The 23,293-nt window shown below is 42.0% G+C and overlaps 1 protein-coding gene across 15 annotated transcripts in view; it reads right to left on the bottom strand.

Annotated features, from left to right (window-relative positions):
* Nucleotides 1–23,293, bottom strand: part of Dlg1 (MAGUK family member discs large 1) — a 376,826-nt gene that overhangs the window by 51,743 nt on the left and 301,790 nt on the right. For 12 of the 15 annotated variants that reach the window (XM_076393504.1, XM_076393518.1, XM_076393543.1 and 9 more), the window contains 4 exons: nt 23,244–23,279; nt 5,125–5,400; nt 2,907–3,119; nt 904–1,066 (listed from right to left, as the gene is read on the bottom strand). In XM_076393504.1, coding sequence (XP_076249619.1) covers nt 904–1,066; nt 2,907–3,119; nt 5,125–5,400; nt 23,244–23,279 — 688 coding nt within the window. The remainder of the gene's footprint in view (nt 1–903; nt 1,067–2,906; nt 3,120–5,124; nt 5,401–23,243; nt 23,280–23,293) is intronic. The other 3 variants (XM_076393526.1, XM_076393454.1, XM_076393463.1) reach the window with 2 other exon arrangements.

The raw sequence follows: 23,293 nt of genomic DNA, 5'->3' as shown, positions 1-23,293 counted from the left end.
TTATGAGCGCGATGAATAAGTTACGTCCGATCGTCAGAGCGGACAGGAAGCTGGAGAATCGTGAGGAAGTCGTGGGATCAAAAATTCATTTCTATGCCGGCGAGTGCGAGACTGCGAGGACGGAGAATCGCGCGCGTTTATATTCGCTACGGGAATCGCGGGAATTGAAAGAATTACGGCGCGGTTAAATTTTGGAGGAACGCTAGCATCGCTAGAAAATGTTTGGATCTCGAGTGGTAGTGAATACTAAATTGCTACTAAATTTCACGAGTAAAAAATACAAAAGAGACCAAGCGTTTTTCGGGCTTTTGAAACTAAAGCTTTAAAAGATTGTGAAATGTAGCAGGTTCCAGAATAAATTTCAAATTTCCAAATAACTATACAAATTATGAAGCCAAAAATTGCTTGTGATGATATCTCCTGGGTTGCAGCCGCAGTAAACACTAAAAATGGCCAAGCTCGAGGAAGACTTACAACAGAAACAATACTCTAGGCTGACCTCAAAATCCGTGCATTTTCAAGATTTTCCCTTTTTTCCCGTCTACCGTGCGTTCCAGGGACAACTCTCGACGCAACCTATTTAATTGCTGCGGCAACAAGACCGCCGAACGACGGAAACAGCGAGATTCTAAAACGCGTTCCCGTTTCAGAGCAGCGGAGAAAGAGTTTCCTCTGCAGTAGAACCGCGTCCGGTGGCACGAACAAAGCTCGCGTCGACGCTTTTTCGCGTCGCGTGAAATATTTATCGTTCCGGTCGGCAGCGTCGCGAAAATTCGAGAAGAAAAGATCCTGAAAATGTCCCGAAAGGGAGGGGGAAAAGGGCAGAGTAGCAGCCACGCGAGCCTCGAACCTGCACCTGAATAATATATGTATATGTGAACAGAATATACGAAGATAGCTTACGTGGCTGCGGCGAGAGTGAATTGTCCGAGGCCATCGGGGGTGGTGGTGGGGGCACGATTCCGGTTTCCGGTTTCGCGACCAGAAGAACCACGCGATCCTGAGTTGCCTTCAGAGTCGCCACTGCTTCCTCGTGCGTCACATTCTCGAGGTTCTTGTCACCCTGCTGGAATCAAAGGAACCCTCTTTGTTATTTTTCTTTAGCTAGATATAAATCTTCTTGGATTACTATTCACTCGCTATGCCTTTAGTTGAACCTTCGAGAAATATTTCAGATGAAAAATTATACTTCAAGGTTTCGTCCCTTTTTGCGCATGGTACTTTCAAGTTTACTTTCTGCAATCGTTTTCAAATCTCAAAGATCTTTGGACTTCAGCTCTTCGACTCATGAAGAACTTTGAGATAGTTTCAAAGTGAAAGGTTTTCAAGTGATTCTGATTATTTATATTTCATTACAGGAATAAGGTAATATAGACGCTACCATTGAGGAGGAGAAATACGTATATACACATAGGAAATATACATTACTATCATCTATTTTCTTTCAGATGAAATATTTCTCTTCATTCATTAACGCCTGTTCATTCATCTCAATTTTCCAACGTATCCCCTTTCATCACGGCGACGCCTCTGTTTTTCCATTTCTCACCGGAACACGTGCAGAAAGGGATAAGGGTGAAGCTGACTAGGAAAATGCGTTCCTCGCTACGCGTATCGATCGAGATTTACCGTGCCGCGGTAATTGATTTCTCCCGTTCAATTTCCTCTGTCAATCACCGCTCCCCTCTGTCCCCTTATACACTACCTCGAGATGGATTATAGAACAAATATTGTAAGAGTCATGCGTTTCGTCTTTGGCATTTTTATTATTACAAATGTCTATATTCAACAATGCTAGCACCCGTCATTTTATGTAGCATGTTAAAAGAAGACAAATTACAAGAAGGTATAGAAGAACTTGTAATTATTCAAGGACTGCTAGCACGCGGAAAAAGTCTGTATCAAGAGGAAGTTTCAGGCTCGTGTCATAAACAACTGACGAACTTCTTGCAACGTTCCTTGTCCCGGAGTATACTGACACGCAATCATGCAGAAAGTTAGATCGACTTGCGATCTGCCGTCTAACGCGTCCCGAAAACTTTTAAATAAATCGTTCCCATCCCCCAAACGTCCAAGAAACCTCGATCGATTGCTACGTCTTAAAGCGGGCCAATCTATTTAAAACTTTCACCGATTTCTTAATACGTACAGTATCAGACTAGAGTACGAAACCAGCTGACTTATTGGTACCATTTATAGCAGTGAGTGACGTTAAATTTCATGTGAAATTTCATGTGGAATTCTGTTTTATACGATTAGTTTTATATCGTCCAGCTATTTGCGGGAAACGAGACTCCGCATAAAATGACGCAGGAAGATGAAAAGAAATTTAGGAAGATAAAAAATTAATCAATAAAAAGAGCAATTTTCAGGCCCCTTAAATTGCGCTTGCCCTGACTATAAATCAAGCTGGCCGGAGTGGCCTTTTTAATCGAGACTTTCATGGCAGCGAGTCTCAAGGGGTGGACACGTGAAGAAAAGAGGAGGACTGTCGAGGCGAAAAATCGCGGAAAGCCGTGAAACGACAAGGCTCGCACCTGCAACCACACGAAGAGCTGTGCAACGTTGACGGAAGAACTATCAATTATTCGCCGCCATTAAATACTACTCTGATCTATTTTTCGCGTTATCCTCACCCGGTTGCTCGTTTCCAGATCAACTGGAATCGAGAGCTTTTCAAAATCTGACACGAATTGCTGGAAATCCATTAGGTTTGGCACTCTCGTTTATACTGTCAACGATATTTCACACTTCACTACTAAAAGTCACACAGATTTCTTAGAATAAATGCGAGAAATCTTTTCTTTTTAAAATTTTAAATAATTCTCGACGATTAAGCCTCTTTTCAGAAGTAAGAATTAAGCTTGAAATTAAAGTGAAATGAGTACGATTTTACTCAGACTTACTAAAGCGTTCCTGACTGCCACTAATTTATCTCCGACGACAAGACGGCCATCCACTTGAGCAGCACCGCCCTCCATAATTTTCGTCACGTAGATTCCATTGTCACCAGGTATATGTTGATTGCCAATACCACCGGCGATACTGAAACCCAGGCCCTTGTTTCCCTTGATTAGCTCGATTTCGATCAGCTGCGTGTGTCTCCGTCGACGCACGTACTGCAAATTAATTGGAAACACATTGTTAGACACCATCCTCGCAAAGCCTAGTATTCTGTTTGAAATGCTTTATCTTAAATTCGAATACTCAAAACCTTATTTCTATGTTAATTAAGAAATGTGTCGATCTAGAATTCTGATATTGAGAACTTAAGGAAATTTAATTGAGAATTGTATTCGCCCGTTTCGGAAGCTGAACCAAGTCAAATTTCAGCGAGTAGAATTTACATTTTCATGGAATAGTTGAGTGTTCCAGAGTAAATCACACTATTTCCCACACTTCCCTTTAGCGTGAAATGCAGCGATGAATCCACGTAATTAAAAGCCTCTCCAATTGGTAAATGTAGGATGCTTTCTTTCCAGGAGCATTTCCTCTCATTCACTTAAGAAATTTATACAGTGGATTCATCGATGATCACAGTTTTGCTCGGCATCTAATAGAATTATCCACATTCTGAAGGAATCTATCTTTGCTCTTTAATGGGCTCCTTCCTTCGGTAATCTCTTACTGTAATAAATCGTTTAAATAGCAAACTCTGTAGACTTGATCTAAAAAAGTAATTTCAATCAAATGTTGGAAAATAAATTCTGTTTAAAGTCAATTAAATTGCATAGTACGAATATTCTCCACAGCTTTAAGGAAGGAGTGCTTCCTCTGTTTCCACTTCGAAAATATTGCAACGACTTAAGTTCGTCCCTATTTTCTGAACACTCGAAAAAGATTAATAACATAACTTGCCTGAACAGTGTTGGCCCGAGCAATTAGAAAAGTCTCCAAATCTATGGAAAACAATATTTCATTGCAGAGGCCATAGATAGCAAATAATTGCAGTGCTCTAAATTTATTTGGATCACATTTTCTACGAGTTTCGCGATTGCGTTTACGAACTGGACCATACCTATTCAAATGCTAACGCGAGATTGTTAAAACCGGAAGGTTTTTCAGTGGCAAGCAAACCCTGCAGTTCACCGTGGAATTAATATTGTGGCAGTACGAAATTTGAATAGAAAAAGGCTATCCTTAGTTCTTACGATTAGTTGTGGGCCATTTTTGAAATATCTTTTTAATTCTGGGTATTAGAATGTCTCGACGATAGGATGTGGCAATGGCGAATATTATTCGCCGAGAGGGGCAGAAATATCTCGGTTTTCCTGCAAGATATACAGCCAGCATTGTCGTCGTTCGCGATTATCTCGTATTGTGGCTACCAGATAATAATTGGATGTCTGAAAGGGATTCTTGCCAGCCGAGTTAACTCCATTGCTTGAAAATACATTTTAAATCCCACGCCATTCATTTTCCTTATGTTTCGTCGTTATATGGCTTCATGGAGTTACATTTTTTTCAGAGAATGGAAATAACTAGTATTACCTTCATCGAGAATAAGAGTTAATCGTCAACTGCCTCGAAAAACGGATGAAAAATTAATTAGCTAATTTTATTACTGGCAATTCTAATAAATGTTGCTGTGCTTAGATAAGGAATTTGTTTAACTTGCGTAGTTAATAGGCTAAAAAATGTTGATATTGGATTTTAGTAACTCTAAGTCATTGATAGGAAGATTTTAAGGTCGCAGAAATTATAAAGTACATCTCCCAACTTTGCCAGAGAAATCCCATGGAGACAATCACTCAAGCGACGTCGGTCGTAAGTCGTTAGGGTTGCGGGAACAGTTTCGGAAGAGTACTTCGTTATACGTCTCTGTGATGTAGGTTAATCTAATTCCCTGGGAGGAAGATGTTCACTTCTACGTCCTACCTTCCGATCTCGAACGATATAACCACTACTACGGTTTGCTACAGTTATCCGAAACAATTCTTATGTTCATTATTCAATTCTATACTATAATCAGCAAACTTGATTTAGTATAGCACTTAAATTTAATTTGCACCTTCAGCAAATAGGAAACTATTCCATGAGAATTGTACGAATGACTCAAAGCTCTGATAAGACTACATATTTGATAATTTTATGAAAATAGAATAATGGTGGGAAGACACTTACTAGTTTGACGGTGTTTCCTGCCCGCTTCAGTGCGTCGACGGCGGCTGCATGTGGTACGTCGACAACAGACACGTCATTCACCTGAAGGATCGTGTCGTTGACGCGCAGGCGACCATCAGCGGACGCTGCACCACCAGGTATGAGTTTCGTGATGTAAATGGCGGTGTCTTTGCCGAAATGTGGATTGTCCGTGCCCCCAGCGATACTGAACCCGAGGCCAGCACCGCCCCTCTCGAGGACAATTTCCTCATACTCCCAATCATCGTCCCCGTTGACCTGTGACAATAATAGATTACTTCCACAATTAACTTTTCAATCACACTTACAATCACACATGTAACAATTGATTAAGAAAATTAGAGTATGTACATTTTTATCAAAGCACTAATATTTCTACTTAAATAAAAATATTGGAGGGGTAGAAGAATCTAGGAGAGGTCAATAAACTCGCTAGACACCGCTAAGAACTTCCTATCAAGAGCAACGACACCGAAGGACACTTTCGACTGATCAGGTCGAAGGTTCGATGACGAATGATGCCCCAAGGTGAATTCTATTTGGAAGGGGCAATCCTTGGGGTTATTTACATACACGAATATAATTGGAGATTACCTGGGATCTATACTATGCGCTTTGCAATTATTAAGATATTAGCAAGACTACAAAAACAAATACTAAATGGATGAAACTACGTGTCATGTATACAGTCTATGAATATATGAATTGAACAATTGAGAATATTGCAAAGCCTGCACAATGCCTTAAGTTAGAAGTAAGAGTGTGGCACAGCGTAACAGAAAGCACAGAATAGAACCTCTAATCTGTGCAGGGGTCAGTTCCTAATTACATAAGGGACTAAGCGTCCCACAGAGCAAAGGAGTTAACTGGTTAATTGATTTTGAGACCCGCAGAGGAGTAGATTACGTCGTGGGGAAGCTTTCAGATCGATGCTGGTCAATTATGGTACTTATCGCGGGAACAACGATATCGCTTAATAATGTTATAATCCGTCACGCTTGGGCACGAATTGTAACACTAAGATATAACCAAACAATTGCCTAACAACGAAATAACTTTTCCTTACAGTAATCTCATACCAGCGACTTTGAGAACTCTTTAGTGACTCAGTGGACCATCACCAAAATGAATTCTGCATATTTAAAATGCAAGAGTAGAAAATCTCTGAGATTCGACTGACAACTGACCCGAATTTCCTGTCACAGTTCAAAGCAAATGGAAACCCATCGCTAAGCGGAATGCATTCCGTTTGCCACTTGATATCGCGATGATTCCCACGCGTGATCACAAATGTCGCGACAGATTTGGTGCAAGCGATCATGGCCAGCGCATATTGCCTACGGAATCACGAATTAATCGTGCCGAATTACCATTCTATGGAGCCTACTTGAACAGATGGAACGCGGCCTAAGGGTCGCCGTAGCCAGAGGTCTCAGCTACTCTGGTAACAGCTCTCCATGGTAGCGCGACGTTGACATTACGATGCAATTATAGCAGCGAACTGTTGTTCGGTTAATCGACGATTACTCGGTGAATGGGATCGCTCGTTAATCTGGCTACGTTCGCGCCAGAAGAACCGGTTGTCAGAAGAGACTGCTCGGTGGATAAGAGTGAAATATTGCGGCAGCTCGAACGGAACCGCAAGCGAAATGATGGATAGTCATTGAAAACCGACACGCGAAGAAGCACTCGCGTTATCGGGATTTTCGATGGGAATCGCGATAACGATAAACTTCTGATGTCTGAGGCATTGAGGAGGTTCATCGTCAGCGGATAATAATAGAAATACGCGAATTATAGAAAGAAGCCGTGTGTAATCTAAACTGAATGTACCAATATACTCTGAAAGAAGAAGACACACCAAGATATATAGTCAAAGTGAAGAGTAGAAAGCCTACGTTTGCTGTATAGAGAATCGAATGTCCAATTGAAGCTGCATAATGGGAAAAGGCGATTTACCATTTTATGCGATCCGGTTGCCATGTTGGCTGTCATCGTGAGCGCTGTTCCGACGTCGTTAACAACATTTTAAAACGCCGATAACGACATTAATGGCACACCTCCGTCTCACAGATCCACGCGAGTGTCGTATAATTCAAACTTTCGTTCAGCATTCACTGTGTTCACTCGTAACCAGCCGCACCGAATATCGAGATCACATTTATCGACGCCTCGATGCCATTTTCAACGTACTATCCTGGCCGATTGTCCCAGAAAATTCTCCTCCACTTAAATCTCGGTATCCTGCGATCCAGCTAAAGTTCGTTCAACGTTCCGGATGATTTCATCGCACTTTACGGGAAACTCCAATAGAAAATTCACGTCGCGTAGCTTTTTCTGTCGCGGTGGTGCATAAATCACGTACAGATTATTTACAATACGGGAACGTATTATCAAATGTATAATCGGTATCGAAGGGTTGCGTAATACCTTGGAAAACTCGCGTTCGAGTTGAGATTAATACGCGGTTGACGTTCGCATAAATCTGTGCGGCTATCTTGCGCGAAAAGCTGCAAAGGTCAAGGATACATCTCTCCTGGTGAAAATCCTGTGAAACTTTCTACCTGTCGCCAATAAGAAACTCGCGATTATCCAATTGAGATCGATGGTCGAGGAATACTCTGAGCATCGATCAATTTCAAAGTCACCGAGTTGCCGAGTTTAGCACTTAATTTCCAAAGAGATGGTACTAATCCCTCGATAGGGGATGATTATCGACGAGAAATAAATCCACGTGACGGTCTCCTTCCTGTCGGAAACGTTTCTTTAAAGTGGTCACAGAACTCGAATTCGGAGCAAGGTGGACACGGAAGAGGCAGCCTTTGCCGAAGGCTAGAGCACGCGAAACTGCGACAGTCCTGTCACGACGAGCAAGAAGTAACGTTATCCGGTCGCGTTCTCGTTCCCGCGTCACACGCTCGAAACTGGCAGCCGTTTCGCCCGCGACTCGACTGCGTCCGCTCGCTCGCGCGGACTCGCCTTCACGCGGTGGCAGTCATCGCTATTATAATATTAGACCAGTGGCCGACTATTTCCAACCGACTGTGAAAATATACCAGCGGCACGCGTACCGCGCGGAGAAGACACGGCTGCTGAAATAAGCCGTTCGTGGTCAGTCACACGGCTCGCCAACAGCCTATCGAGGTTTATCGCTCGTGGCAAGGCTGCTTGACGAAGTATTCAATTCACTCGGCATTGTTTCCAATGAAACTCGCGTTAATTTGCAGGCTGGATGTTTCAACTATCGGACAACGCAGAATAGTCTCATGTATTTTGGGAGAATACTACGAAGTATTTTGGGATGGAACTTACGTTTGCAGAGTGATGATGTATGGGTTTTAATGAGGTTTCTGGTATGTCAGATTAACCCACTTAGATTATATGTTCGCGAAGCATATATGTTAGCTTCAGACACTAGTTGGCAGCCTTGAGAATAAGGTTTTCTAGGGACTACGCGTGACACCATATCAGTTTAAACTAACATTGAATTGATTCAACTCAACAGTTCGATACTCGTGCGTACTATTCGAGGATTGCTGGAGATTGAGAAGCCTGTTAGCCTAAACACCAGATTAATTCGGGCATGGGACGACCGCTGATAATTCTGTTAGTAGTATTCACGGAAGTTCAAGGGGGTGGATGATTTCCTGTGTGTGTGACGTGGGATACGGTGTGAAAGACCAACACACGGTTCTACAGGAATCTTGGCTCGAGGAACTCCAACGGGAGTCCGTGCCATTCGTGTTTCGAATTACCATCGCGACTAGGAACCGATGACTATATTTGTTGGCCTTTGTCGGAACGCGATTCCAACGTGGCTGAACGTAACCGCGATGAATGGTACCTACTGATTTCGAGGTGAGCCGACCTTGAAAATAATTACTATGTGAATTAACTTAGCTATGACTAAGAACCTGATCGATTTTTTGCTTATCTTGATGATAAAGAATTTTCATAATTCCTCATCCTTATCTTCTATGCGTATGGAAGAAGTTTTCAAAGTCTGGTTTCACGTTTCCACGACACATACTCCTGAAAAGGTTAGGTCAACGAGAGACTCTATAAATCCGACGTTTTCGTCTTCTATAAGAGGCTAAAAGCTGCTCAAAGTGCACCATGCATTCATTGTATGCTTTTAATGCATCGCTGGAATATTTTATAATAAGAAACGTACTGTGTAGTGAATTTATATAGCCTTTGTACATTTTCGACGTAAAATGTACCACGTTCGGGCCCAGATCATCGTTTCTTACGGATTTTATTCTTCAGTCGTGGTTATAACATAAAAATGGAGAAGATGTACCTTGCTCCATTATTTTTTAAGGAATATTTCAGTACTGAATTCGTCGAAACCTTTGAGATAATTGCCATCTAAAGTAATGCTGTGCAATAAGTCGTCGAACTTGCCTCAACCAAATACTAACTCGGAAACCACAAATTACGAGATTCTATTTAAAACACCCGTTGATGTTGAGATATTAAATCCTCCGCCTACAACCTACAATTTTTCACCAGACGTATCCCCACCTAAATCTACCATTAAACTATTTTTATTCTACTTCCTCACAATTTAACCAGATTCTCAAAAATCATCCGCACATTTTCAGCATTATCAATTATAGCGAAACTCAGTAGATATAAAGTTCAGCGTGCAGGACAATCTCAGCAGAGCTAGTCACACCAGACGAAATTTCATTTATCGCGAAGCTTCGCCCCGGAGAGCAGCTGCAAGAGCAAACAATAAAATCTTACCGAAAGAGGAGCAACTATGCCCGTCAAAAATCACCCCGTTCGGCGTTCTCGAGGTCTGAAAAGTTTATAGGTAGTTTTCGTCTGCCCTGACGTGCCGTGGAATTCCACGGAGTGATTCAACGCAGCCACCGTTTTAACGACGAACGAAATTACCGGGTGTATCCGACAGGAATGCTTAGTCCTCGCCCTCGCTGCCATAAATAGCAGATTCACCTAAAAAGGGGGTTGCAGACTGGCAGGCGCGCGTTATTAAGGGCGAGATGACGCGCTAAAGTCCGCCGACCCGCTCGGGTTTGCAGCGCGAGGAACCTTTTTAATAGCTCAATACCGTAGCAATTTTTCCACATTTTCCAGGGGAACCTTTTAATAGATTACTTTCATTAGGTCACTTGCAGTTCATAGCGTTTTGATTCTAAAAGTTGATCTTCGTAACTCCTGTAATATTTCAAAACCTTTTGCTCCAAAAAACTGCAGTATTGTGTTTACTAGTTAGAAAATAATTATCGTTTATATTGCAAGATGTTTAGATGAAAATAATTAATGCCCAAGATACAGGACTCTATCTCTCGATTATTATATCTAGATAAACGTGGGACTTCCGGATGCCTGGTGGAATATTAATTTCAGACGTCAGAATAAATTCAGGCGATGAGAAATTTGCTTTTAAACTTAATACTTCCTCGTAGCTGGGTAGGGCAAGCATATATATTACACACTAAAGTAAGGTAAGTAACGCAAGTACGCGCACGTAAGGTGCGTGCAAAAGGCGAGAAACCGAGTCGAGTTAAGCGGAATTAACGCGAAGGGTAACATGAGCCACGCAGAACACGCGACCACCTTTTGTCCTAGGAAATTAAAAGGAAAAAAACCATCACTGCCCAGTCGCGTTGGTCGCGAAAAGATGGTAAACGTCTGCGTTATTAGCTTGGGAATATTTTATGCTGCCTCACAGAGATGGGAGTGTGGATTCTCCATACATGTACTTTAATTAAACATTCAGAGAGCATTGGTTATGAAGAATTTTTAATTTACCGCAAATTCTAGCTAAATACCTTGTTTAACAAGCTATTTTTCAGGCTCCATATTTATTCTCTTGGAAATAAGATTCTTTTCCACTGTGTAGTATTCCAGTGGTCATTAAAATGGACCAAATAGAATTTTGAAAGCTTTCATTGCAGAGCAAAGAATACAGTGATGAATTTCCAATCCAAACGCACCATAGCTGCATGTATTGTAATGCTAATGTAATCAGTTAAACAATCCTCAGAACGAAATTGTAGGAAGAGGGCCCTGAATGAGTGCTGCGAACGAGCGTCGCGGTGGTGGCGCGTAAATGGAACGTACGCTTCTACGGTCACGTGCAGCGTAACACGGCGATTGTTGCATCAATATTAAACATTTGCTGAGCGTAGATTCGCGGCACGCATCCTCATGAAGTAATCGAGTATCGCCCCTGCACTTGACACCCAGCGAGAGACTCGGAATCAAGTGGTTCAAGTGGTTATGGCTTGTGAATCGCGTTCCTCGAATAGTCTCCTTCGATACAATGTTCGCCTCGAATCGCTTACGATAGTAACGCAATATCTCTCATACAGCAATGGAGAATGCAATCCTCCTACATTTTTCCCTGCAACACTGGAAATAAGCTACTGAATTGATGAATCTGCATACATCAGTTGCATTCTGCAAGTGCATCGCTACAGATATAGGTGAAAAAAACCATTTTCTTCTCTGTTAAATTATTCTACTTAAACAACTTGTATCTGACGACATAAATACCTGTTGACCGTGCCAAAGGCGGCGATCAGGAGGCATTAAAAGTGAAGTGCATAATAGGACACGCCTTCGCGTGCCTGGAATTTAGGAAACGCTTCGAAGGTAATCTTTCCTCATTCCCGTCGATTGCTTTTGCGTAACATTTGCTGGCTTACGCAACGATTCACTGTACGAGGAGGCTACATGCGCGGTAGTCTAACCTTGGTTTTCGATTTCCAAAGAAGGTCCGTGTTTCTCGATGTCCACGTTTGTGCAAGGGTATTCACGGTACGCTGTTCGGTGTCCCGTTGCATTTGTCGCGCAGGCGGCCGGAAACGGTATGCAGAGCGTATCGTCACAATGCGTCTTTCAGTGGCCGAAGAGGGACTTACAAGGAGACCACATGGGGCGTTACTCGCCGATTCAGAGACTGGAAGAACAATTAATCTAAAGACCACGCTGGAGTAGAAATCGCTAGAAGTCCCTGGAACTCTGATCCCCAGCTACTAGTGACGAAAGATCGCATTTTCCCACGGTCGTGAAATCTCTCAGTTCCTCTTAATCGCGTTCAACGAGAAGGTCGTTTGGTGTCGCGATAATTTTGTTGGCGACGACACCGAAATTAGCGGCGCTCTGAGTGCATGTAAACTGGCGGGGCGTCGTTTCGAAAGCCCGTTGCAATCGGGAAATTCATTTTCCCATTTCGGTAGAGTGATTTCGGTCCATTAATAGCTCGGCTTGGCGAAAGGTCGAGCACGAAAATGTGCAGGGACGTGGGGCAGCGTGCCAGCAGCGTCGGGCACAAAACGTCGTAGCAGGAGGGCTGTCTTCGAGGGGGAGATTCAAAAAGTTTTCGAGTTTGCCTGCTCGCCAAGGTGAGAGACGAAGTGAACCTGGTCCAAGCGCAACTCTCTCGAAACTCGAAACTACGCCTGCCGGTGGCTACTCGGCGAGGCACAAGCGCATTAGCAAAATTGGAGTAACTCCAACTAGAAGGCGTCGGATCGGCAACGGACTTTATGCTACCGTGTGTTTCGTTGTTTGCCTCTCTCGCCGCTCTCCCGGTTATTCGAGAGCTTCTATCGCTTAGCTGGCACGGACTGCATGGACTAATTGCAGCTTTATCCCGAGGAAAAACCTCCAGCTTTGGTCCTGTTCTTCTGGCATTCTAAGGCGTCTTAACACTTAACACTTAACACTTTACTCGTTCCGTTCAAATCTCTGTTTCCCACTAATCCATTTTATAAGAGTTCATAATCTCCACCCATTTGTAGATTTCGGCGAAATTGATTAAGGACTCTTCTTCTTGATCTAAAGGGAAGAATGATGTTGGCTGCCCCGACACTGCAGGTGTTTAATTGTTGAACCGGAGTCAATCTTAAAAATAAGTCATTTTCAAAGAGCGCATCTAATTATAATCAGGGGTATAGTATTCTAGCAAATACAGGACCACGTTATTATCGTCGACTTGGCGTACTCGGTTCGCAATCAGACTGATGCGTCTCGAAGACCGAGTGAAATTGCAAAAAGTGCACACGCGGCTTGGCAACTAGCGAACCTTGTATTTCACGCAAAACGATGAAGCCGAAACCGCATTAATATTCTAATGGCTATTTCACTGGATTTTTCAGGTAATCTACGTTTTTTCCGTCTCGTACCAGTTCACGGCAGTATATTTGTGGTTTTGTTTGTGGAGAACATGGATCTAGCTGTAGAATATTTTTGTTACTTTTATCAACTGTATTAAAAAAAGTTCTTCCATTATTGTTGCCTTTATATTATCTTGAAAGTAATTAAAAAATTCGCGACTGCTAGTGGAAAATTGTAAGAATTTTAATGTCAGTCGAATCGAGGTAATTCCACGCTCTGGCGGCTAGCCAGAATCCGTATTCATCAACCAATAGTTATGTATAATGTGTGTCTCATTAGCAGAGGTATTTTATCGATTAATTAAATTTTAATCGCGTTATCAGTCATAGAATCCAATTTTCCAACATGAGGAAACACAGATCAGTGATACGAATTGACGATAGGCGCTAGCAAGAATGGAAGAATCACAGTAACTATTTCCTGCATCGTCTATCCCATCGAGGTATTTTCCCTCTATGCAGAATTAAGATCGATTGCAACAGAGTCTACAAGCATTATTTACGGATCCCCCTTAGCTATTGGATCATGGAACCCACAGTTTCACGCGTGCCTCGACTATCGCCAGAATTTACGAGCGTCGGAATATCAGATCCGTAGAATACGGCTACCAATAGTAAATCCCTCCGAGCAGTCGAGTTTCGCAAATTAAACACACCCGTAGACCTGAAACTCTACATATATACTCATAATCAGACAAAGTAGCGAATCTAGTGTCATAATAAACGCAATTTAAACGACTAGAAGGGCGAGGACAGCCTGAGAACACTTAATATCGTGAAATTATCTCCCTGTAAATCATTGCACTCTGCGGCGAATCTTAAATAAGATAGTTGAAGCTCTTTCACCAGGGTCAAGTTGAAATTTCTGCCCTTTCCTCGATGCTTCGAGCGGAATAAACGCGCGCAAAAAGCACGGTAAAACATCTTCGGCGAAGAAGAATAATCCATGAAGCATTCGAGGCTGGAGTAGCTTTAATTAATTCAAATTAGACGAAATTTTCAGGGCCCATTGCTCGGAGCATAAATAAAGATTAAGCCGTCGTCGACGCGGCGACGTCCTACGTTCTGCGAATCCGGGGCTAATTTATTCATAGTTCAATTAAGAAATGTGAGGGGTGGATAGGGTTGAAGAGGCGTAAATTAAGCGGAAAAGGGTAAAAAGTGCGAAGAATGTGCTCGCATACATATGCGAAAGGAGCTGAAGAAAAATATTAATTAAAAAAAAGCACAACGGGGGTGGAGGCTTTAAAAGGGAATAATTGTGACTTGCGACAGCCACATGCATTTACTTATTCATGGTTCACCATCGTGATTCGTTTGTACACAACTTGGAAATCTGGATGGCGCGAGGAAAACGCGAACAGAATGAGATAAAAATAAAAAATCACATCACTGCTCGTGAAAAATCTATGTCAGACCGAATTCCAATTGTTTAACTAACGAATATCGTCACTCTAAGTTTGCGTATCTTCAGAGAAAGCCGCAGTTTTTTAGGCTTCTCTGGAGAACGGGAAAATCAAGCACGAAGACGCTTTCAGCGACGAAAATGCAGGAGCGTTTTCTTTGCGCGCGAACACGCGAATCATGATAATGATATAAATATTCGTTAACAGTGTTTCCAAGCTTCCCCGTGAATGTTTCTAGCCCGAGACAACTAGGTGGAAAAGCGTGGGCGAAAAATGAAAGTAAGCGAATCTTGTCCTACCTTTGACGCTTTCAAACGAGCAAAATTATGCCAAAGCTAGAATTTTTTGTGAAAAAGAAAAAAAAATTACAGGGAAAATGAGAGGTGGACGGACCACTCTCTGTAGTAACGATGTGCTGCGTTAATTTAGAGAGACCGTGGAGAAGGAAATTACGCGTGCACGTGTATTCTCGCAAATTTTCATATTTGCAGCCCGTAGCACAGTTATTACTTTGATTTTCATATTTTTCCGTGATACATAGTAACAGCACGGTTCATAGTAATTCTATCTGCCACTGGAGACCACCCATGTTTAATTGGAATGATGATCAAACCGTGACTTTTACGTCGCATATGGCACTTCTGGATATTGTGGCTCTTAAGTTCTGGAAATCCTTCTAGAACAATTTTCAGGGAAAAGACCACCCTTAACTTTCCTCTGTACAATCGAGTACAAAAGTGTTAGACTGTATTTTTTTGTTATTTTTTTCTTCTCTGGAAATCATTCACACGAACCATACGATAGAGATATTATTGATACCGGCTTAAAATTTAATAGCGATTCGATGAGGAAGCAAATATACCACGAAATGAAGTTTCGCGAGATTGAAATAGTGAGCGTGTATTAAATCCGCGAGCCTGCTCCAGAAATATTAACTCACCCTTAACGTGATCACACGAATCCCACGGATCTGTGGTTTGCTCGACCGTCAGAACATTAAATTTACTGCGAATATCAGATTATTCTAACCATTAATGTCGTTCAAAAGTGTCGGCGATGTCTAAGTGATATTTTAGAAAAAATTAAAGTTCTTATCTCTATCATAAGCTTCTATATATTTTTTTAAGCATGTCCATTACATAGGGTATGAATAAAATGAAGTACAAATAAATGAAGTGATTTAGTAAAATCAGCGATGTTTATCAACCCTTTCTACACGTTCATTAACACACGATTCGCGATTCAATTAAAGTTAATGTGTTATCGATAAATTCGAATCCACAAGCCTACCCAAGTTTTCCTCGCCAGTGTAGCTTTCCTGAGCGAGCAATCATGAAATCGTTGAAAATGAGATTCTTGCGACGCAAGAAATATGCCGCGGTAAATTAATTACAAGCCTCTGACCTGCATAAACTCGATATGAAATTCTTGCCATGCGGTGCCATTGTGAACATCTTAATCTTAGGATTAAACTATACTGCGAAGGAATCGCTGTTTCGAGATCCTCTACTACTGTTGTTGATTCGTTAATTAAACTCCTCTTACCATAATTCATTGCAATGAAAATACTTGCGACAGCGCAACACGGGAGACACGCAGATGCGCGTTTTTGCGTGATACCTTCGTCAGCAATAAATAAGGAAATTGAATTTCGTAATTACCTAGTCCAGAATTATCGCGCAAGGAAAATAGACGAAAAAGCATTAAGCGTGCATAGGATATTCTGAAAGAAGCAGCTGGCGTCTCGCAGCAACCCATAAAACATCCCCTTAAATTCTCAAGAAAATCCCTATCAGCATGAACCCTAGACGTATGTTAGCCAGGGTAATCGCGAGAAGCCAACGTTCCTTCAAATTTCTCATTACATCGCGTGAGTTATGCCGTCGTTGTCGTGCAGTCAGCTACTTCCTGACTTCACAGCCAGACAAGGTAACGCAGTCAACTACGTATAGCTGGTTAACGAAGTTGAACATAACCACCGAATCACTGCTCGAGGGCCATTGCGCATGCAGATAATTTCTTAGGAGACACTGACGGGCTAATCCGGGAAACGCTAGGACTTCTATCGCATACGATAAACTACATGGTGGGGATCTTGCGGCAGGATTCTAAGGTTGCGCGCATCAGTAATTTCACCTGCAACCTTGTTTCATACTGAACGTCTAGGGGATTTGGTTACGCAGAGGATTCGAGTCGCGACGAAGTTACTGCGACTGAATTATTCACTGAAGGAAGATGCACAGTAATAAGAAACTGGATTCTGTTATCGACTGAAATCATAAGACTTCAGTACTTTTATTCTGCTATGGTCTCGAAGTCCAAAGGCATAAGAAAAATTGCTTGTGATATCTAGAAGAAAGATATTAAAGCAGTGAAGCAAACAATCGAAGCTGATCATACTGAACGGTGCAATTCTCTCAGTCTCCATTACTGTCTGTCCCTTGTTTCCTCATGCAATCCGATGAACGAGCAGTGGAAAGATTTTACGTGTTGCAGGGGGATACAAGTAGCGTTTGACAACCCCTCGTTCAGCTCGCGAGAAACGTGGATATAGGAGGCGATCGGAAGAGAAGAAATCCGAAAGAAAAATAGGCAGACGTGACTAGCATAATGCAGACACGATTTCCCTGGAACCAGACGTCATTCTTAGCAATCACACATTCGTGGGAAACACAACCTCAGTTGGCAAAGTGTTTGAACAACACGCAAATATGTTCTCACACTAAATTTTCCTTTGCTAAACGCCCGCATGAACTCAACTTTATCCTCTGACCATATTTCGTGATATGTTTGATCAAGACAAGGGCTCAGACTGCAAGCAGCTGAAGTATCGAATCTATCTTCCCCATAGAAGCGGGGCTCACGCAAGGTGGATTCGTGCAATGACTCCATCATCGATTTTACGTTCCCATGTTCCAAAATCCAGGAAGATCCAGGGATTAACCCTTCGACCGGTTTCCCCGCGAGCTAAGCTCGTCCAGCAGAGCGTAGGGTGAAATTTACATCGTGACATTCGGAATACCCAACAACCATTCCACTGCTGGATACTTCAAAACTTTGATTTTCTAAATAAACGCGATAGCTTTAAATTGGCAAGAAAAATCGAGAAAATTCCTCAAATAATCAAGGGTGATTTATCGCAAAAAAAGAGGAGATTCTAATACATTTTTTCTCAGTCAGTGATTCTCGTCAGGAGTTTAGTGCTCTGTGCTTCGCGCTCTACGAAGATCGAATGAACCTCTTGTCCTCCACCTTGGACCGTCGTTCCCCATTTTCTATCGAGAATCGAACGGGAGAACGACCGAAGGGCTTTCGATTCAACGACGAACTTCATTCCACCCTGGTACGTATCATTTACGGTTTACGTCCAAGACTTTACGATCTTATCCCATGCTCGCGATGCTCGAGATTCACGTGGCTACATCACTGCCTTCGGTTGCCTCTGCCTACAACGTTTGCACCAACGAGCTACCGATACTGTCAAAGCCGTCCAATACACGGTATTATGGTAAAAAGGTTTTCAGGAACGATGCACAGCGAAGAGGACTTTAGCACCTAGATTGATTTATAAATCTTTGGAAATGTACAATATTTCATGCCATATTTCCTCAATTCATTACTTACTTCTGTAATGTTATTTGTTTCTAATTTTCATGTAGATAAAAAAAAGGAGAATACACGACACGATGCATCGAGAAATATGTAAAAGATGGGAATGGCGGACTGGGTCCGCGTTTACGTTTAAATAGCATCGAAGAGGACGAGGTAATACGTCGTCGTTTCGACGATATCGTTGTCGTGCTCGTTCACCTCGCATCCATCCCAATTTTCGCTGCGCGCCCGAGGGGTTTTGCATCGAGATTTCTTGTATCGGCGATGGGTCGCAAATTGGAAAGCAGACAGCGAAATCGGCCAACACGCTGACTTTATATCACAGGACGGGAAGATAAAGAAAATTGGCTGTTTCGGTGGCCCGTCTCTCTGCGAGCTCCACTCGGATAAGATCGCGGTTTCCGCGGGGAAAATTGAAAGTTAATATTGTTGAACGTTGTACAAACGACTGTTCAGCTTCTCCGTCGGCGTAAATCAATCAGGAGGTTGTGCTCGAGCGGCGCAAATAAAATGGAAATGAACGGTCATAAAGTCACGCCAAGTCGCTCGAGTCGTCCAATTTTTCATAGTAACAAAAATTCCTCGAGTACTTTAAAAGGCGTAGTGACGCAGAACAAAGTCTTCCCTCGTTCGAGACTTTATCTTTCCTTCGAATGACCTGTACGACCCGGGTTCCGCTACTCTTTCGCAGCGAGTTCGCGAAGATAAATTGGCCGGAATTGTTGGGTGCTTTTTAAAAGTCCGAATGAGTCAGGGGAAAAAGAGGGCAAACGAAGCCGAGCTAAATAAACTGTGTGCATTTTCTCTACCATTTTCGCTTGTCCACGGTGGAAAATTATTTTCTAAAACTTTACCTTTATGAGTCACACCATGTAAAAAGATTGATTTCTGTTTCGTTTAGAAAACTGAAGCATTCTGACATTTATCTCTAGATATCTTCCATAAATGTATGTAATAATCTCATTTGATCATTGGCCACGGTGAACATCGCAACGGCATATTTATCGACAGGAAATGCTATGCCACGCTGGTGATTTTAATGATGGTGATGTGAAAATGATTGATAGATCGTAAAACGTATGTATCTATTAACCTTGAAATATCATAAGCAACGAACGATAATAAAATGCAATCTCGAATTGCATGTGCGTATAGCTCGAAAATGCATTCAATTTATTTTTACAGTTTAAATAGAATCATAAATTATATGGCACATTGTACAACATTGATTGCAATCTCAAAATTCACCTCTCAGAGGAGGCCGAGATCCGTGAACCGAGAGAATGCAACGCAACGTGCAAAATGCAACCTTTCTGGCGCAGCCACCGTTTGCCCGGATGTAGTAACGCACTGTTTGCTAGACAAAGTTGATGCACCTGTGGGAGGACACGTATTTGCACGTGCACATCAAGCTCAAGCTGCGGGTCTAATTCGAATGCAAATATTTTCGATCGATTCAATTACGTGACGCCTTCCATTAAAACCTAAAAAGATTATTTGAATTTTTTTACCATTTTTTAATGGTACTGTCAAGACTTTTCTTTAAAATTGAAATTTCATGTTTCATGAGGTATATCTAGGAAAACAATATTAGATTATATTAATTAATACTACAGGTGTTCAATAATATGGTGAAGATTATAATAACAGAGAGAAAAGGGAAGAAGAGAGAACGCTGCTATGATATTACGTAGCGATCGCGGATGTTGTACCTACCGACTAACATTCCCATGAACGGAAAACTGTAATTGCACGTAATACCTATGCCGATGGCTATTAATATTCATTCTATGGTTCCTGCGACCGTAACCATGCAATCCTCCTGTAAAAGTAACCTACAACTCGTTAATATCTCCTACTGAGATGAATCAGGTTGAACTTAAAAAATCGACGGAAAAGGAAAATCGTGAGTGTAGTTTCCAAAAAGGTCTCAAACGATTAACGATTACAGGGTGACTAAGGATACCCATTAGTTACCGAGGTATCTTATTTTCCGTTAGGGTTGTAACGTCGAATACATGTGGACAGTGATGAATCGTTGTGGCGATGTGCTCGTTACTGCGCTTCCACCCTTTCTTTTTTGGAAATCGGAGTCTCGATAATTACGTGTGATAGTGTCTAAGAAAAATTTTCGTCTCCTCTTTTTCCCATGCAGAAGGAAAAGATCTTAGACTAGATAGTTTATAAATTGTAATTTATTAGACATCTTAGAGCTGCTTTTCATCTCAGGCGACATGTTTCACTACATCCTGAAGGCAGAGAAAGAGAGAGCCTGAAAACGACGGATTGGAGTACAAATTGATATCTGTTTCCTTCAATTGAAGTACGCTGGAAGGACCAGTTGGTGCTCTTCGAAGGGTAGAAAGCCGATTCGCCGACGACTAATCTCAGCAATTTGCGTGGACGCTACGGGTCGCGTACGAGCACTGACACGCTCACACGTCATTGCCGTGTGATTTATATCATGTGTCCCGTTATAATGCCGGTCGACCATAATGCAATTCAGGGGCTGGAAGCGCAGGAAGTGACATGAAGAGCGACGACCACGTGGTAACCACTGTGACCCCTAGCCGATCGTGGACACTGCGTTGCTTTCCAACGCCAGCAACCGAGGTATAACAGAAAAAAAATCATTTCTTTTCTAACAAAATGATCTCCCTCATGAGCACCTAATTACGGAAAGTCTATAACAAACTATATTAACTGCGAAAGAAATGGAATTGTTTGCAATTACAATGGTAAGAATAACGATCAGTCGAGCAATTATGACACAGTTTAGAGAGCAAACAAGAGTGGAAAAGCAAACCTGTGATATAATGGAATTAGGGTTTCGACGAGTCAGTATAACACGAAGCGAGTGTAATAGAGTGTGTTCTTCCCTCGGGGGTGAGCCGCGTGCAGAATTTCAGATTTTCGAGGTCCCACGGGAACTAAAATAGCGCCACGAGAAAATGAATGGGCAAAATAGTTTACAGTTGACCATCGTCGATAAGACGGAAATCTGGAAATTGGTCAATAGCGGCACAATCTACCCCCTACGTAAATAAATCCAGCGAATAAACTAGTTACCAGGAACGAGTAACGAACCTGATATAAATTCTCGTTCGATGGGAAAACACTCCTATTTTCTGGGGTCTAAAGCGTGACAACGGAGGGGCTGAAAAAGGAGGCGAGCGTTCCAGAGAAGGGAGTAAGGTCTGGAAAGGAGCAAGATAATCGGAGCAGCCGACGATATCCAGAAAGTTACAAGAACTGGAGGGCCGGAGTTTACTCGATTTGGCAACTTCGATATTCATTTGCTCTAGACCTCTTTAATCCCCCTTTCCCTCATTTCCCTCGGTACAATCTAAGGATGAAGTATGTACTAGCATCCTCATTGAATTTCAAACGATCCTGCAAATCGAATGAATCTTTTCATTCGAATGAACGAAAGGTGATTGCCTGAGCAGATGAAAGGGATAGCTTAGTTTAATAATTCAATGGCGACGAAAGCGATTAAATAAGGTGGAAATAAAGGGAGACGAATTAGCGAGGATCTAGCATCTAAAAGGATCTTACTCGAACGCTTAAGTCGCTTTAATTTTTCATTCACGATCATGGGAAACATAAAATTTGCGTTGAAATGCTACCCATTTGCATACCTATGATCGCATATCATTTTCCACGCGGCAACTTTGTCTTTGTCGCGGTTTCCAGTATGATAAATCCAGGCTAGTCTTTTGTTGCATTCTTCCACTCGCAAACGTTTTTAGCACTTAGGTACATACCTACATCCTACTGGAAATTCATTTCGTAAACTCGTGTTAAACGTTCTAGAGATGGAAGCGCATTCTGAATAAATTTTTGTCTACATTTTCCAGTCCTTGAACGATGCAATTTGAAGATGCAATCGATAGAGAGGGAAAAAGATAAGAGTGGGCAATTTTCTCAAGAGACGATTGCAATCCTTTAAAACAGTCGTGACAGTTGGAAGATCAAGAAGTGATCAGACAAGTCTGTGGCTTTAAACGCCCCTCAAGACGATCATTAACGCTAATGTCCCGAGCACAAATAATTATCCCTAGCGTCGTCCTATACGTAAAAGCATCACGCGCGAGACGATGCTTCCAACGAGGAAACTGTAATTATCCAGCAAAGTGACTTCAAAGTGACGATGTATCGACGCGACCACGGAGCCTTCGAATCAATTAAAATCGAGCATCTCGTAATTCGAGTTTAATGATTGCATTCCGTGATTCTAATACTTCAACATACACAAATTCGCACGGATTGAATGAATTCTCCAGCGAGGAAGAGTACAATTGAGTTTCAGATGCGTTTCATGACCTACAGTAATAATCCAATCGATGCAATTGTGAAGACAGTGCATCTATTTCTTCAACTACGCGATTCATTTCTATTGCATACATAAAAATTGCATTTTTTACAGAAAATAAAATGGATTTGTTTACGAACTACCTGGAATTTTATTTATTTTCCATCAGCGCGTGTTTTACTCACAGATTAGAATTCATCGGAGTCGAAAATAGTCTGCGGTGAAAATGCAAAATCGATTTTGCGATTCAAAATCGACATACGATCAAAATATAACACCGATTTGCATATCGGGTTCGTCGGAAAGAGCGGGCAATTTGCAGAAATTAGAGTGCAGCGTGTAACAGCAGAACACGGCTAATTGTGAAATTAATGGCACGAATGAGTCTGAATCTCCAATGGGAGATTACCAGCGATATTTAATCGTAAATTGGTTCGAGCAACTAACGGCGAGAGAAACGTATCAGTTCGAATTGCTATGTTGCTTCCAATGGGAACATGTGTGGTATCATTACTTGAAAAACAACAAATGGGGATATAGTAATAACTTTTGGCAGGGAAAACTACGTTAATAGGTACAAACTACATGGTGTTTCGTTTGTTTTTTACTTACATGTCTCGTGTCAGCTGCAAGAAGGGGCGTGTGTGCCTGCAACAATGAGA

This window comes from Calliopsis andreniformis, chromosome 1 (genome assembly GCF_051401765.1).
Source record: "Calliopsis andreniformis isolate RMS-2024a chromosome 1, iyCalAndr_principal, whole genome shotgun sequence".
NCBI classification, from domain to species: Eukaryota; Metazoa; Arthropoda; class Insecta; order Hymenoptera; family Andrenidae; genus Calliopsis; species Calliopsis andreniformis.
Note: the sequence above shows the minus strand (reverse complement) of the source record. Positions and strands in the feature narration are given on the sequence as shown.